The sequence below is a fragment of the Silurus aristotelis genome, assembly GCF_946808225.1.
Source record: "Silurus aristotelis genome assembly, chromosome: 2".
Lineage (NCBI taxonomy): Eukaryota > Metazoa > Chordata > Actinopteri > Siluriformes > Siluridae > Silurus > Silurus aristotelis.
The window spans coordinates 23055188-23068950 of record NC_139575.1 but is presented as its reverse complement, the minus strand read 5'-3'; the positions used below and the strand labels follow the sequence as shown (position 1 = coordinate 23068950).

The 13763-nt window shown below is 39.8% G+C and overlaps 1 protein-coding gene across 1 annotated transcript; it reads left to right on the top strand.

Annotated features, from left to right (window-relative positions):
- The first annotated feature begins 16 nt into the window (after window positions 1-16).
- On the top strand, window positions 17-13744 carry dctn2 (dynactin 2 (p50)). The gene is made up of 14 exons (XM_083530649.1): window positions 17-167; window positions 944-1012; window positions 7209-7305; window positions 7410-7471; window positions 7560-7658; window positions 10068-10228; window positions 10503-10653; window positions 10747-10812; window positions 11228-11266; window positions 11358-11435; window positions 11638-11709; window positions 12178-12280; window positions 12819-12910; window positions 12996-13744. The coding sequence occupies exons 1-14, from the start codon at window positions 132-134 to the stop codon at window positions 13080-13082; spliced, it is 1212 nt and encodes a 403-aa protein (XP_083386775.1). The 5' UTR covers window positions 17-131; the 3' UTR covers window positions 13083-13744.
- Window positions 13745-13763: the final 19 nt, after the last annotated feature.

Below are 13763 nucleotides of genomic sequence, written 5' to 3'. Positions count from 1 at the left end.
CTCACAGGTCTCCAAAGCGGCTCGTTCTTGGTGCTTTTTCGCTCCATTTTTAGACTGAAAACAGCAACATAAAACAAGTAAAATAAAACAGTGTCCTCCGTAAAAGTCGGTTTTAATTATCCTGTAAGACAATGGCAGACCCGAAGTACGCAAATCTACCGGGCATCGTAAGTGTCTAATTCATCTAACATGCTAGCGACGGGCTGATGCTAGTTAGCTAACAGTATTCCTAATAGCGCTAGAAATATGTCTAATCTCCCTGTACGTGTAGTGCTGCACGTTTAGCGTTTTATTTTCCATAACGAAATGTATAATGTACTATCATATAAGTAGCACATTGTTTTAGAGATTATTTTACAAAAAAATGATTGGGCTAACGAGTAGCCCATGTTAGCACAACACCCAAAAAGCCGGCTAACGTCCATGATCATGCTCAGCTGTGAATACAAACAAGATGGCTCACTAGAAAAGTGAGGGCCATGAATGAATGATCTGATGAAGATGATGATTTTGCGTGCATGGAGATATATTTCTAGCCTGGTGCAGAAATGTTTGGTATATTTTAGAATTGTTGATGAGACATAATAGCCTGCTAGGAGGATGATGATTCATTATAAGTGTTGTTTCATTGCACTGACTTGATAGAGAAGGACATCAAAACAACAACCAGTGAACCACAATCCGCTCTTTCGCTTTGCTGTGGATATGGTAGATATGGGGGATATGGGTATACTAGTGTGTTTTGATCTCCATCCATTTTGTAGCAGCGAATCTTCTCTAAAGGGCGTCGGCCTTCAGTGTACCGGACACACTGAGCTCTACTTCTGCGTTTCATGATCACCTGATTATCCCGTTAAATCTCATGTGCATGTGTTGTATGTTAATCCTGAAGCCCACATGAGGAAGGTTTGTGCATTAACAGAATGCGCTCATGTGTCCACAGGCCTCTAACGAGCCAGATGTTTATGAGACCAGCGACCTGCCCGAGGACGACCAGGCGCAGTTTGAGTCTGTGAGTTACTCCATACATGCACCGCTTTTACACTGCGGTTTGATCTTTGTTCCTTTAGTTTCTCTTATTTGTAGTGCAGCATCCTGATCAATGACTGTATCTATATAGAAGAGTAGGTTGCATTCCTATAAAACTTTCTGAAAGATTTTATCTCCACTTGGCCATAAGGAAGTTGTATGAAGCTCATTTTTGTTTGTGTTTCACATCGCTTGCTCCTGTCTTTGTAGGCATCTGTTTAAGGTGCTTTAACATGTATTCTTGTTTTTCAGTTTGCTTTTAGGTTTGGGTTTTACAACACAATTAAACGCTGGTTAAAATATTGGTAAGGGCTGTAACAAAGAGAGCTCATGATTCCAATAAAGCGACGTAATTATTCAAAATACAGAACCTTTTTATTGTGCAGATTTCGTAAACATCTTTCGTAAACATCTTTTGTAAACCAACTGGCAACTACACAATGTAAACAATTCCCTTCCCCTATAATTGCAAAGTTTAGACTTCTTTAACAATTCAACACCATGCAAAGGCAACAATATTTAAACAAATAAATAGAACCGCTTTGCAACTTGCATTAATAATACTATTCCTTCAAGTTCAAGCCCAGATGAGCTCCACAGTATTCAAGTACATCTAAAAAGAAAATATAAAACAAGTGCAACCTGGCGAAGACTTTACCAACTGAGCCTTCATAAAGGCAACTTGCATTAATATGGTCTTTGAGGTAGAAACACATTCAAACAAATAAATAGTAAAACAAAAGTATGCAACGTGTAAGAGAAATAGTATTGCTTCAAAAGTAGGTACTATTTCAATATTGAAAGTATAAAATGCAACTTAGTTTGCAGGATTATCCTGTAGCATAGAAACAATATTTACACATTTAAACCTTATGGACGAGCTACATCAATAAGGCATTTTAGCCATTACAAATTTTGAGCCTTGAAAACCAAATGGTCCACAGCATCTGGTTTGAGTGCGGCCCTGTGGCAAGTTACGATATTGCCACCAGTGCTGAACGCTCTCTCCGATAAAGCACTGGTGGCAGGGATACAGAAATATTGCCGAGCTAGCTTAGCAATGGGGGGAAATTTGCCGCTAACAAGCGCATTTAAGTGACATCTGACTCGACTTTTCTTTTGCTTTTCCAGTGTTACCTGCTTATGTGGGGGACGCTGATTTTAGATTCATGCATTCTTGATATTGCAAGACATGTTTGCGGCTAAACTGGTGGAGCAAATTGCTCCATTGACAACTTTAGCCCGACAACATTAGCAGGAAAATTGTTGTTTGGTTGACGTCAGATTTTTTTCAAACCAAAGAACCTCCAAACAGACACGGCTCCTCTTTTTGGTTCTTGTATGTCATCACGTTTTACCTGTTCTACAGCTTCAGTTTTGTATCTTCCAATGTCTATCCTATCCATCTTTATCTTCACGCCTTAGTAACACATACAGCTGTGCGCTCACCAGTGCAAAAGCGAAAAAGGACTCAATCAGTGTCACGCCGCGTTCCCGAGATTGTTTAAGCGACATACACTATCATACACTATACATATTGCGGTAAACAAAAAATGCATATCATAATAAAAATAAACACCGGTATTCGGTATGAACCGATATACCGCCCAGCAGCAGTGGACATATCTACAGACACCCCTTAAAGCAAATCCCTAAACTGATCTGTGTTAAGTTTTGGTTTTTGGTTCAGAAGTCTTTGTGTATTTATTTATTTTTTTTGACGTTTCCATTATAATCTCAAGCAAAACACAACAGGCAAATATTTGATGTTATTGTATTAAATTGTAAAAATATCTGTCTGAACTGTGCCAGATGTTTTACACTACCTTCTGGAGTTATATTCAGAGACAAAGATAGTCATAGCAAAGAAAAACAGACTCCCCCTTTCCCATTACTCTCGAACTGGTTTTCTTTTTTGCTAGTATTTGTTATATTTTTATATAACTATAGCATTTTTCCTTTAAAACGGATGGGGTTGAAAACGTTTGCACTCTGTGCGTATATATACAGTCTTTGATCCTGGTCGTTTTAGAGAAGCTTTGGTGTGGGTTTCCAAAGCAGGAAAATAAATGTTTGTCGAAATAAAATAGACCAACATAGTCACATCAATAGTTCACCCTTGTGCTGTTAATATGTGAATTGCTTGTGCCTATAGGACAACATTTTATTGGTCCAAAGGAAAAATGAGAGTAGTTATATTGAGCATAAAATAATTACCGTAATTTTCGGACTATAAAGCGCACCCATATATAAGCCACACCCACTGAATTTGACAAATATTTTTATTTTTAACATAAATAAGCCGCACCTGTCTATAAGTCTACACTGAAATTAATGAACTTTACACAGGCTTTAACGAAAGACAGTGTCTGTTACACGGTGTAACGAGTGAAATATGTTGTGGCTCCTTTAAGAGCATAGCGGTATTTTGGGAATAGCCTGCCGCCGTATTTTTCTGGTATTGCTGCATGTGTGCAAGACCAAAGAATATGTCCTTATTATTTTCTGATGCTCATTTCTAAGTTTCTTTGACTAACCCGTGACGGTGTTGCCAAGAAAAATAAAAAAGCATGAGTTTTGGAAACCTGTCTGTGCTTATATGATTTGTGTTGCAACTGGAGTTAGTGAGCTCTCCCTTCACCCAGACTCAACGCGTTACAACGGCTTGTATCTAAACAGTAGCCGACCAAGAAAGTCATTGTTCACTGTCTTCCTCCTTCCTTTCACAACTATTTCTCTCTGGAGTTTATCTTTTGGCATCGTCGTGCGTTTAAAAAAAAAAAAAGTTTTTTCTCCCGATGCCGTGCAGCTCAGAACACAGGTGAGGGGTTTTTTTTTTTTTTTTTTTTTTTTTTTTTTCTTTCCATTTCCGTTCTGGAATTTCATTGGTTTAATGTTATGTTGCTCAGTTATTTGGCTTGAAGTTTGTGAAACCGGGAAAAACCCAGGAAAAATTCATAAATTAGCCGCTTCGCTGTTTAAGCCGCGGAGTTCAAAATGTGGGAAAAAAGTAGCGGCTTATAGTCCGAAAAATACGGTAGTTCTAATGACATATTTCAAAGTGTTTTATCAGTTTTTTTGTGCACCTCAAGATCCTTGGTTTTATTAAAGCTGTGCTAATTGCTGACACACTATTAACATAATAGTGCTTTACCTTCCCTTTCACAACACCTTCCTCGCTGTTATGATCCACTTCGGACACTAGTTTGTGCAAGTAAGATGTCCTCTTTTTTCCTCCAGCGATAACTGCATGGGTTGGAATATGAGTTCCCCTCTCCTTGGTTCTCATCAGCAACAATCATATCCTTGAGCTGTGGGACTTTCAGATATATATTTTTTTTAATTTGGCACCTGTCTTGATTTGATTCATGTTTTCCAATATACGCATGGGATTGAATTGAACCATTAATGGGCTGGACTGGAGGACATCCTATGGAGCCACAAAAAAAAAAAAATCTACCGTAGCAATTTCAAGTTATTTTCATATAGACATGGTAGATCAAAATCTTACATCTCAGACCAAATGCTTTTTGCAGAGCATGAAATAGAGTGCGCTTGTATGCACGTGTATTGCTTTAATGGACTGTCAATCCTTTTCCACCAACACAGTTCTCGATCTTGCAGCTGGTGTTGGTTTCCAGTGGTTCAAGCGCCAGTGCATTACCCAATCGAAACGATTTTTGAAAAAATGCGCAATAAGAAGTGTAACTGGGAAGGACTGTGGAAGTTGTACTTCTAGTGTTGAAAATACCATCCAAAAAAAAAGCAATAGCAATTACAGGTGAAACACTACTAAAAAGGTTTTTTCTTTCTAGCATTAATTGACTGTATTATTATTATTTTTTTTTTTCTTTTTCCAGCATTTTTTTTTCTCTCAAATGTTTCCAAAATGCAGCTGTTTTAACAAAGCAGACTCTTGAATAATTTCAGCTCTTTGATCTGGAAGGTGAGCCTTGACAACTATACTTCTATCTGGTTGAATTGAAACCTTTCGATCCAACCAGATAGAAGTCCGGTTGACCAGGCTCAATTTCCATGTCACCGTACCTGTACCTCAGAACTGAGAATCTTCAGACTCATTCAGCAGCTCCTTGATTGGCCTTGGCCTTTGATGGATCTTCTTGTTGGTTTAAGATCAGTAATGTGCAATGTTTTGACTCTGGAAACAGATCAGTTGTTAGTTGTACTGTGTTGGAAATATTTCAAATTAGGCACCAGGACCTGTGTGAACACCTTGACAGTAGAAAAGGGATAGAGTAACTGATTTGTGCCTCCAGTGTAAGCTCCATATGTGTGGAACACCTGCTGTTTCTCAGATCTGAAGGAGAAGGTGCTTAAGCCCTTTCATCCTTCACCTTCAGGCTGAGACAGAAACTCTCCTGCACAGCTGTCTGAATCTCTTGCCGCCTAACCTACATCGACTGCAACATGCGACCCCTGTTTTCCCGCTTTAACTCAGTCCATCCTTTGCCGTGTTATCTATGAAATGTAGCATAAACTCAAACACAGCCTACAGAGCTGTGAGTAGCTGGTGGTATGCTTGTGTTATGGTCTTGTGGTGTAGGGACTGATTAGACAGCATAACGGGTGCTTACAACAACCAGCCCTTTATTTATTTAATAATTAATTTATTTGCCTTTGCCACCAGCTCCTGTTGTGCATGTCATGTGATAACCACATTAATATGTCTCTCTCTTGCTCTTTCCTTCTCTCTCTCTCTTTCCTACTGTTCTTTGTGCCTTTGCTCCTCCTTTATTTCTTTTCCCTCTAACTCTCTTTGGGAACCCAAGGAGCTGGTAAGAGCTTATGTGATTCCCCTCTAACATCACAGCACTCATCTAATCAAAATCAACCCCTTGTCTGTTTTCCGTGGAGTTTTTAAGTGTGTCTGATTGAGTGTTTGCCTTGTTGTGCATCGTCCTGTCAATATAATACTCTGATAATAAATGGTTACTAGGAGGCATAGCACTTAAACAATGCTTCACTCTGGAACTGACCAAAAGCAAAGCCAGAACCCATATAACATCTTTGACACCCCCCCCCCCCCCCCAACACACACACACACACACACACACACACACACACACACACACACACACACACTCTTCTAATAAGCCCATCAGCGATTTTTCTCTGAGCCATCTGACGTTTGTGTGTGTGTGTGTGTGTGTGTGAGATTCTAATTGCTAACTTTAAGAGGGTTTATAAAACTGGATCCAGCAATTTCAGTGAACTTCTCGAATCATTTGAACAAACTACCTAACTGAAGTTAGAAGCACTTAGAATCAGAATCCAGTTTTATATTTTGCCCACATTAAGTCTTTGTCAAATTGTGTGTGTGTGTTTGAGGGAATGAATAACATCAAATTTGAGATTTGAAATCAACAAATCAAGCAGTTCTGTAGTGATTCTGTAGTGATTCTAAAGCTTAGTGTACACTAGGCTAGTGTGATATAATGATATCCCTACACGGTCGTACACTGCCACGGTGTCCAGTCACATTTATTGCTGATTACTTTATATTACCAGATCTACAGTTAGTTACTTGTATTGTGTAGGAGCTCAGTAAAAACACCAGCATGCTCCTTCATATCTCTCCAATAATACGAGAGATGAGTGACTCAACATAAAATAATGGCTGATAATGAAACTGATTATTAAAATGTTATTTCTTCTTATACTGTTTACAAACTGTAGAATTGCTTAAAATGAATTAAATGAATAAATCGTTTTATTATGAAGTTTTCCTAAACAGGGAAAGGTCAATATCTCACACGCCAAGTACACACTTAATTTTGTTCCTTTTTTTTCTGCAGTCATTTATTAATCTTTCCCGTGACCTTTTTTGCCTTCGTTTTCTCAAAGCATTGCATGCACAAATCGTTTTCAAATTCTGTATGTGTCTGTTGTGTTCTTCAGAACCTTTTATATCTGGCGTTAATAAAGCAACCTGCTTGTGTAGGAATATGAACTTGTATTGGAATTTACCTAGGAATAGTTACGGGATTAAAAACGGAACACTACTAAACCAGTTGGCACGCACTAAATTGAAATGCAAGCAGATGGGAGTGCTTTTGGCATTTAAATACCATTTTAACGTCAGGTATAAAAAAGCAGCCTCAGATGTTCCCGCTTTGTAAAACAGCTGCTAACATGTTTTCTCCTCGTCCCTCTAACAGGAAGAGCTGTGCAGTGACAGCGTGGAGCGGATCGTTGTTAATCCCAATGCTGCCTATGACAAGTTCAAAGACAAGCGTATCGGCACTAAGGGTCTTGGTGAGTACGGTGATTGGGATATCAGACGTCTGATATGTGACACAAAAAGTTAACGATTGTGTTCACCGTGTGTCTCAATGCTGCGCCTTTTTTTCTATTTGCAGATTTTTCAGACCGCATCAGCAAGAGCCGCAGAGTCGGCTATGAGTCCGGAGACTATGAGCTGGTGAGTTCTCCCTCAGAATCACTCTTAGACATATACCAATTGAAGTGTTTGGTTTAATGAGCCACTCTGCTTTTTTTCTTTTTTTTAGTTGGGTGAAGGGTGTGGGGTTAAGGAGACTCCTCAGCAGAAGTACCAGCGGCTCGTTAATGAGATACAGGAGCTCACAGAGGAAGTGGAGCACATTCAGGTTGGGGATGAGTGCACACAGAGACTCTTCCTAATCCTCTTTTTTTTTTTTTTTTTTTCTTTCTTTTCCAAGCCATTTTAACTTTAGGCGAGTCATCGCCAAATGTCATTCAGTCATTTCGTTACTAATACTACTTAATTAGGACCCTAGATATTAAAAGCATAAATCATATCTACTAATTTATTAAGAACAGTCAATATAAACACTCCAATCAAGAAACAAAATGGACTAGTTCCATATGTAGTAAACACATAGTAAGCAGCCCCTTGTTGTAATGTGCCTTGGTACAACAAAGTAATAAATCTTTGAAGCCCAAGTAATTTAGGACACATTTTGTGTAGTTTGTACACTTTGGTGGTTTAAGTGTTTCAGTGCTCAATAGCACATTTTCTCGTATTTTCTGGAATTTGTATTCTATTGGTAGAGCTGAGCAGCATTGCCTGCTTATTCAGTGTTTGACTACAGAAGTGTGCACAGTCACACGAGGTTTAGTGTTTAAGGTTCCAGTCTTTTCAGTTATCAGTATTCAGGTATTTTTTTTCTGCCCTACATCTAATATATATATATATATATACAGTACAGACCAAAAGTTTGGACACACCTTCTCATTCAAAGAGTTTTCTTTATTTTCTTGACTATGAAAATTGTAGATTCACACTGAGGGCATCAAAACTATGAATTACACATGTGGAATTATATATGGAATTACATACATAACAAAAAAGTGTGAAACAACTGCAAAATGTCATATTCTAGGTTCTTCAAAGTAGCCACCTTTTGCTTTGATTACTGCTTTGCACACTCTTGGCATTCTCTTGATGAGCTTCAAGAGGTAGTCACCTGAAATGGTCTTGGCACTTGTTGGCCCTTTTGCCTTCACTCTGCGGTCCAGCTCACCCCTAAACCATCTCGATTGGGTTCAGGTCCGGTGACTGTGGAGGCCAGGTCATCTGGCGCAGCACCCCATCACTCGGTCAAATAGCCCCATCAATTGGTCAAATAGCCCTTACACAGCCTGGAGGTGTGTTTGGGGTCATTGTCCTGTTGAAAAATAAATGATGGTCCAACTAAACGCAAACCGGATGGAATAGCATGCCGCTGCAAGATGCTGTGGTAGCCATGCTGGTTCAGTATGCCTTCAATTTTGAATAAATCCCCAACAGTGTCACCAGCAAAGCACCCCCACACCATCACACCTCCATGCTTCACGGTGGGAACCAGGCATGTAGAGTCCATCCATTCACCTTTTCTGTGTCACACAAAGACACGGTGGTTGGAACCAAAGATCTCGAATTTGGACTCATCAGACCAAAGCACAGATTTCCACTGGTCTAATGTCCATTCCTTGTGTTCTTTAGCCCAAACAAGTCTCTTCTGCTTGTTGCCTTTCTTTAGCAGTGGTTTTCTAGCAGATATTCTACCATGAAGGCCTGATTCACACAGTCTCCTCTTAACAGTTGTTGCAGAGATGTGTCTGCTGCTAGAACTCTGTGTGCCATTGACCTGGTCTCTAATCTGAGCTGCTGTTAACCTGCGATTTCTGAGGCTGGTGACTCGGATGAACTTATCCTCCGCAGCAGAGGTGACTCTTGGTCTTCCTTTCCTGGGGGGTCCGCATGTGAGCCAGTTTCTTTGTAGTGCTTGATGGTTTTTGTGACTGCACTTGGGGACACTTTCAAAGTTTTCCCAATTTTTCGGACTGACTGACCTTAATTTCTTAAAGTAATGATGGCCACTCGTTTTTCTGTACTTAGCTGCTTTTTTCTTGCCATAATACAAATTCTAACAGTCTATTCAGTAGGACTTTCAGCTGTGTATCCACCTGACTTCTGCACAACACAACTGATGGTCCATACCCCATTTATAAGGCAAGAAATCACACTTATTAAACCTGACAGGGAACACCTGTGAAGTGAAAACCATTTCAGGTGACTACCTCTTGAAGCTCATCAAGAGAATGCCAAGAGTGTGCAAAGCAGTAATCAAAGCAAAAGGTGGCTACTTTGAAGAACCTACAATGAGACATATTTTCAGTTGTTTCACACTTTTTTGTTATGTATATAATTCCATATATAATTCCACATGTGTTAATTCATAGTCTTGATGCCTTCAGTGTGAATCTACAATTTTCATAGTCATGAAAATAAAGAAAACTCTTTGAATGAGAAGGTGTGTCCAAGCTTTTGGTCTGTACTGTATATACTACTCTATATAAAAATATAAATGGAAAAAAAGAATAGCACTATCCTGTTGTACAAGTTACAGGTATACATTCTGACAAAAATTCTTCATTATTTCTCAGCCTTTTGTGGGTGTTCAGACAGCCAAGCCATTTAAAAATGAACCCCAGTTATGTGACGGGACTTGTGATAAATCTGGAAATAATTGATTGTGTGTTCCCCCCCCCAGGTCGGTGCTAAAGAGAGCAGTGCGGAGGAGCGCCTAACGCCAGTGGTTCTGGCTCAGCAGGCGGCCCAACTCAAAAAGCAGCTGGTCTCAGCCCATCTGGACTCACTGCTAGGCCCGAACGCCCACATCAACTTGGCTGACCCAGACGGAGCTCTTGCCAAGTAAGGAACAGTAGAGCTGGAGCTGTAATGAGATTAGGACTCTGCACAGGTCTTTCTGCAGATATTGGATCAATGTTCCCTGTGCAGTGTGTCCTTTTAGCCAGTGGCGCAGGATGAGCTAAACTACTCCCAAAGCGAAGATATTCTTAACGGCCATGAGAACAGTACAGAGTGTTCCTGCAGTGTAGAGTAGGAGAATAAAAAACCGCGGATTGCATGAAACAGGGGACAAAGTTTCTATTTTATTAAAAACAATCGCCGGGTTGTGTTTCAGGCGTCTGATGATTCAGCTGGAGGTCGCACGGGGTGTGCGTAGCAGTGCCGGGGGAGAGGGAAAATCAGCAGCACCCAAAGGCCCAGATGGAGTTGTGCTGTATGAACTACACAGCCGGCCTGAGCATGAGAAGTTCACGGAGTCTGCAAAGGTACCGCACAATGTTTTTTTCTTTCTAAATGTAGTTATTTGGGACGTGGGTAAGTGATTACAGGTACTGATTCTTTCCTCTTTGTGTCTGCAGGTAGCAGAGTTGGAGAGGAGGTTGGCAAACCTGGAGACTGCAATAGGTTCTGGACTAGATAAGCAGGTCTGAGATTAGCGCCCTGTCTGAGATTTTCTATTGTCCCCACTCAGGAAAAGCCTTTACTGTGGCATCAGTCCTGACATTTACTTTAAATGAATGCTTAGATTTTAATTCTTGGGCTTTTGGGTTTTTAGCATATTCAGTAGGTTAACCCATTACCTGTTAAATATCATGGGAAGTGCATTCCCTTAATAGGTTTATAGTATATTTATATTAGGTTTATACATATACATTGCTATTTCACTGGCCCTGTACTTGTACTCTGTCGAATCTAATCTAACTCATTTAATGGGTTTTTAACCCTTTAACAGGCATTTAGCTAAAATTAGTACACAGCTGTGCTTGTTAGGTTTTGGTTAGTTATGACAGTCGCACTGTGTAAAGCAGTCTTGCTGTGTTTCGCTTGTGTGTTCTGCAGGGTCCTCTCAGTGCTGGTCTTCAGGGTGCCAGTCTAATGGTGAGTATCATAGTTTTACAGCCGCGCTAATGTGCCTTACTGCCTGTCTGTTCCACTTCATGTTCTTGGCATTTTCTTTCTGTCTCTATAGGACACTATGGAGCTGCTGCAAGCTCGAGTTAGTGCTCTGGATGCTGCCACTCTGGACCAGGTTGAAGCCAGACTGCAGGTATGTATCCATGCCTTCTGGCAATTAATATCGCCTACTGAGACAAAAGAAACGACTAGATAGTGTTTTTGGCAACATAGTTCTACTGCAGATAACGATTAGTTTTGCATATTCTACATTAGCATGCAGAACTATGTATAAAGGAGCCTTTTTCTGATGTATACGCTTTAGGAACTAACAAATTGTTGCTTTTTACTTGCAGAGTGTTTTGGGGAAGATGAATGAAATAGCAAAGCACAAGGCAGCAATTGAAGATGCTGAAACGCAAAACAAGGTGGGCTTACGTTCGCATTCAACATCTGTCGAATGTAGTAACCAAAACATCGCTCTGTCTTCGTGTTCTTTGCCCTGCCGCCGTGCACAACGATTTCCTGGCATTTTGTTGTTTGCTAGTGTGAAAGTAATCTGTAATCTGGCAATCCATGAGGGTGGAGATGGCCATAATACACATAAAATAGTTTTTAATGAATAAATCATTTATATAAACTATTACATTGTACATAGAAATCATTTTTAGTGCCCTGTATGCAATATATAGAATGTCCAACTGTCACCGATCCAAAAAAAGAAAAATATTACGGATCCTGTTCTGGTGCCGATATCTATAGTCACCCAATATCTCTGTCTCCACTTACATGTTTAAAAATGACCATTTCTCTTCTCGTGTTCGAGATATTTAGGGTGGCTGTTTTTTGTTTTTTTTGCTGTTAAATATAATTGGGTCTTTTTGTACTTCATTCAGGTGGTACAGCTTTATGATGTGGTGCAGAAGTGGGATGCCATGGCAACCACCCTTCCTCAGGTGGTCCAGAGACTGATTGCCGTTAAAGAGCTACATGAGCAAGGTAACATCTCTCTCCCTTGGGTTCTTCAAGGAGACACGATCATGAAGCTTTAGCAAAGCTGGCTTGAGTTTGTCATGGATAGTGATTTAGGGAGAAAACAAATGTTATTCTTTGTTAAATAACGTTTTCTTCGACACCGCGCATGTGCCTGAGTACGAGCTGTTAGTAAAGAAACTATATACTAATATAAACCTGTGAAATTTGACACTGGTATAAAAACATCTGTATATTAGTTCTACATGTATGATAATCAAATATTTAAGTTCCAGGATTAAATAAATAATTGGTAATATGGATATAATATATATACTGGGAAATAGTTGAAAGTACATATAGTGCGCAACCCGGTGTGAAAAATATCAAAATAAATAATTAGCAAAAGCCCTCATGCCAGTGTTGTTGTTGGTGTTTAGTCTGTGGTCTAAAATGACACGTTGACGTGACAAATGAATTCCACACATTCGGCCCGTGTTAAACTGCTTGTTTGTCAGAGGAAGTGCATTTGTGTTTCTAAGCAGGGTATGTGTGTTTTTCTCAGCCATGCAGTTTGGGCAGCTGCTGGCCCATCTGGACACCACACAGCAGATGATCAACAACGCACTGAAGGACAACAGCACACTGCTCACACAGGTACTCACAAGTTTACTCGCTTTTGTATTGACCGTTTGGTTTCCTCACATGTGCTAATGTGCTTTTATTCTGTTTCTGCATTCAGGTGCAGCAGACTATGAGAGAGAACTTGGTTTCTGTAGAAGAGAACTTTGCTACTTTGGACCAGAGGATGAAGAAACTCTCGAAATAAGATTTTTTTTTTTTTCTTACTCATATGAGTGGGAGATTGAGAGATGTGGAAAAGGATCATTTCATTACATTTTAAAGCCTGTGCATTCTTCCATCATTTAAACTTTTTCCTTAATACAGAAGGTTAAATAAAACAATGGTGTAGCTGAAGGTTATGACCAAACGCCCTTTTACACTACAGACACCTCTGCTGTTTCTGTATCTCAGCATATCTCAAGCACTTGCCTAAAATCCACTCCCAACCACTGATGGGGTTTTAAAAACAAATGAATTCCAGATTATTATTATTTTTTTTTTTTTTAACTCTGCTTGAACGAATCAACGTAGTGTTTTGTGTGGTAATTTAGTCTCTGGGGTAGGAAGCGTCTCCATGTCGAAAATACGAGTTCACTTTTCTAAAAACAGCAGTCCATAAATAACGTGTCCACATGACGAGAGCCACTGCCTCTGGCCCAATGTTTCTAAAAGGATGCTTGCTCATTGAGTCAGTAATCATACTGTATTTATACGTCTGAGAGGACCTTCAACTAATCACTCTCAGTTGCTTGTAACTCTTATTGTATTATGACCGAGATGGAGCAGCACAGGTCACTCTGCTTTTGTCATATACTTAAAATATTGTATTTCTCCAGACGCGAGAATAAATTGAACATGCTTTGAAAAGTGTTGGATTGTTCTTTCG

Excerpts from the sequence above, each read along its gene's own strand:
- dctn2 (XM_083530649.1), top strand. The coding sequence starts at position 132 with ATGGCAGACCCGAAGTACGCAAATCTACCGGGCATC. Across the intron at positions 7,659-10,067 it reads AGGAAGTGGAGCACATTCAG|GTCGGTGCTAAAGAGAGCAG; the intron begins GTTGGGGATGAG and ends TCCCCCCCCCAG. Across the intron at positions 11,436-11,637 it reads AGGTTGAAGCCAGACTGCAG|AGTGTTTTGGGGAAGATGAA; the intron begins GTATGTATCCAT and ends TTTTACTTGCAG.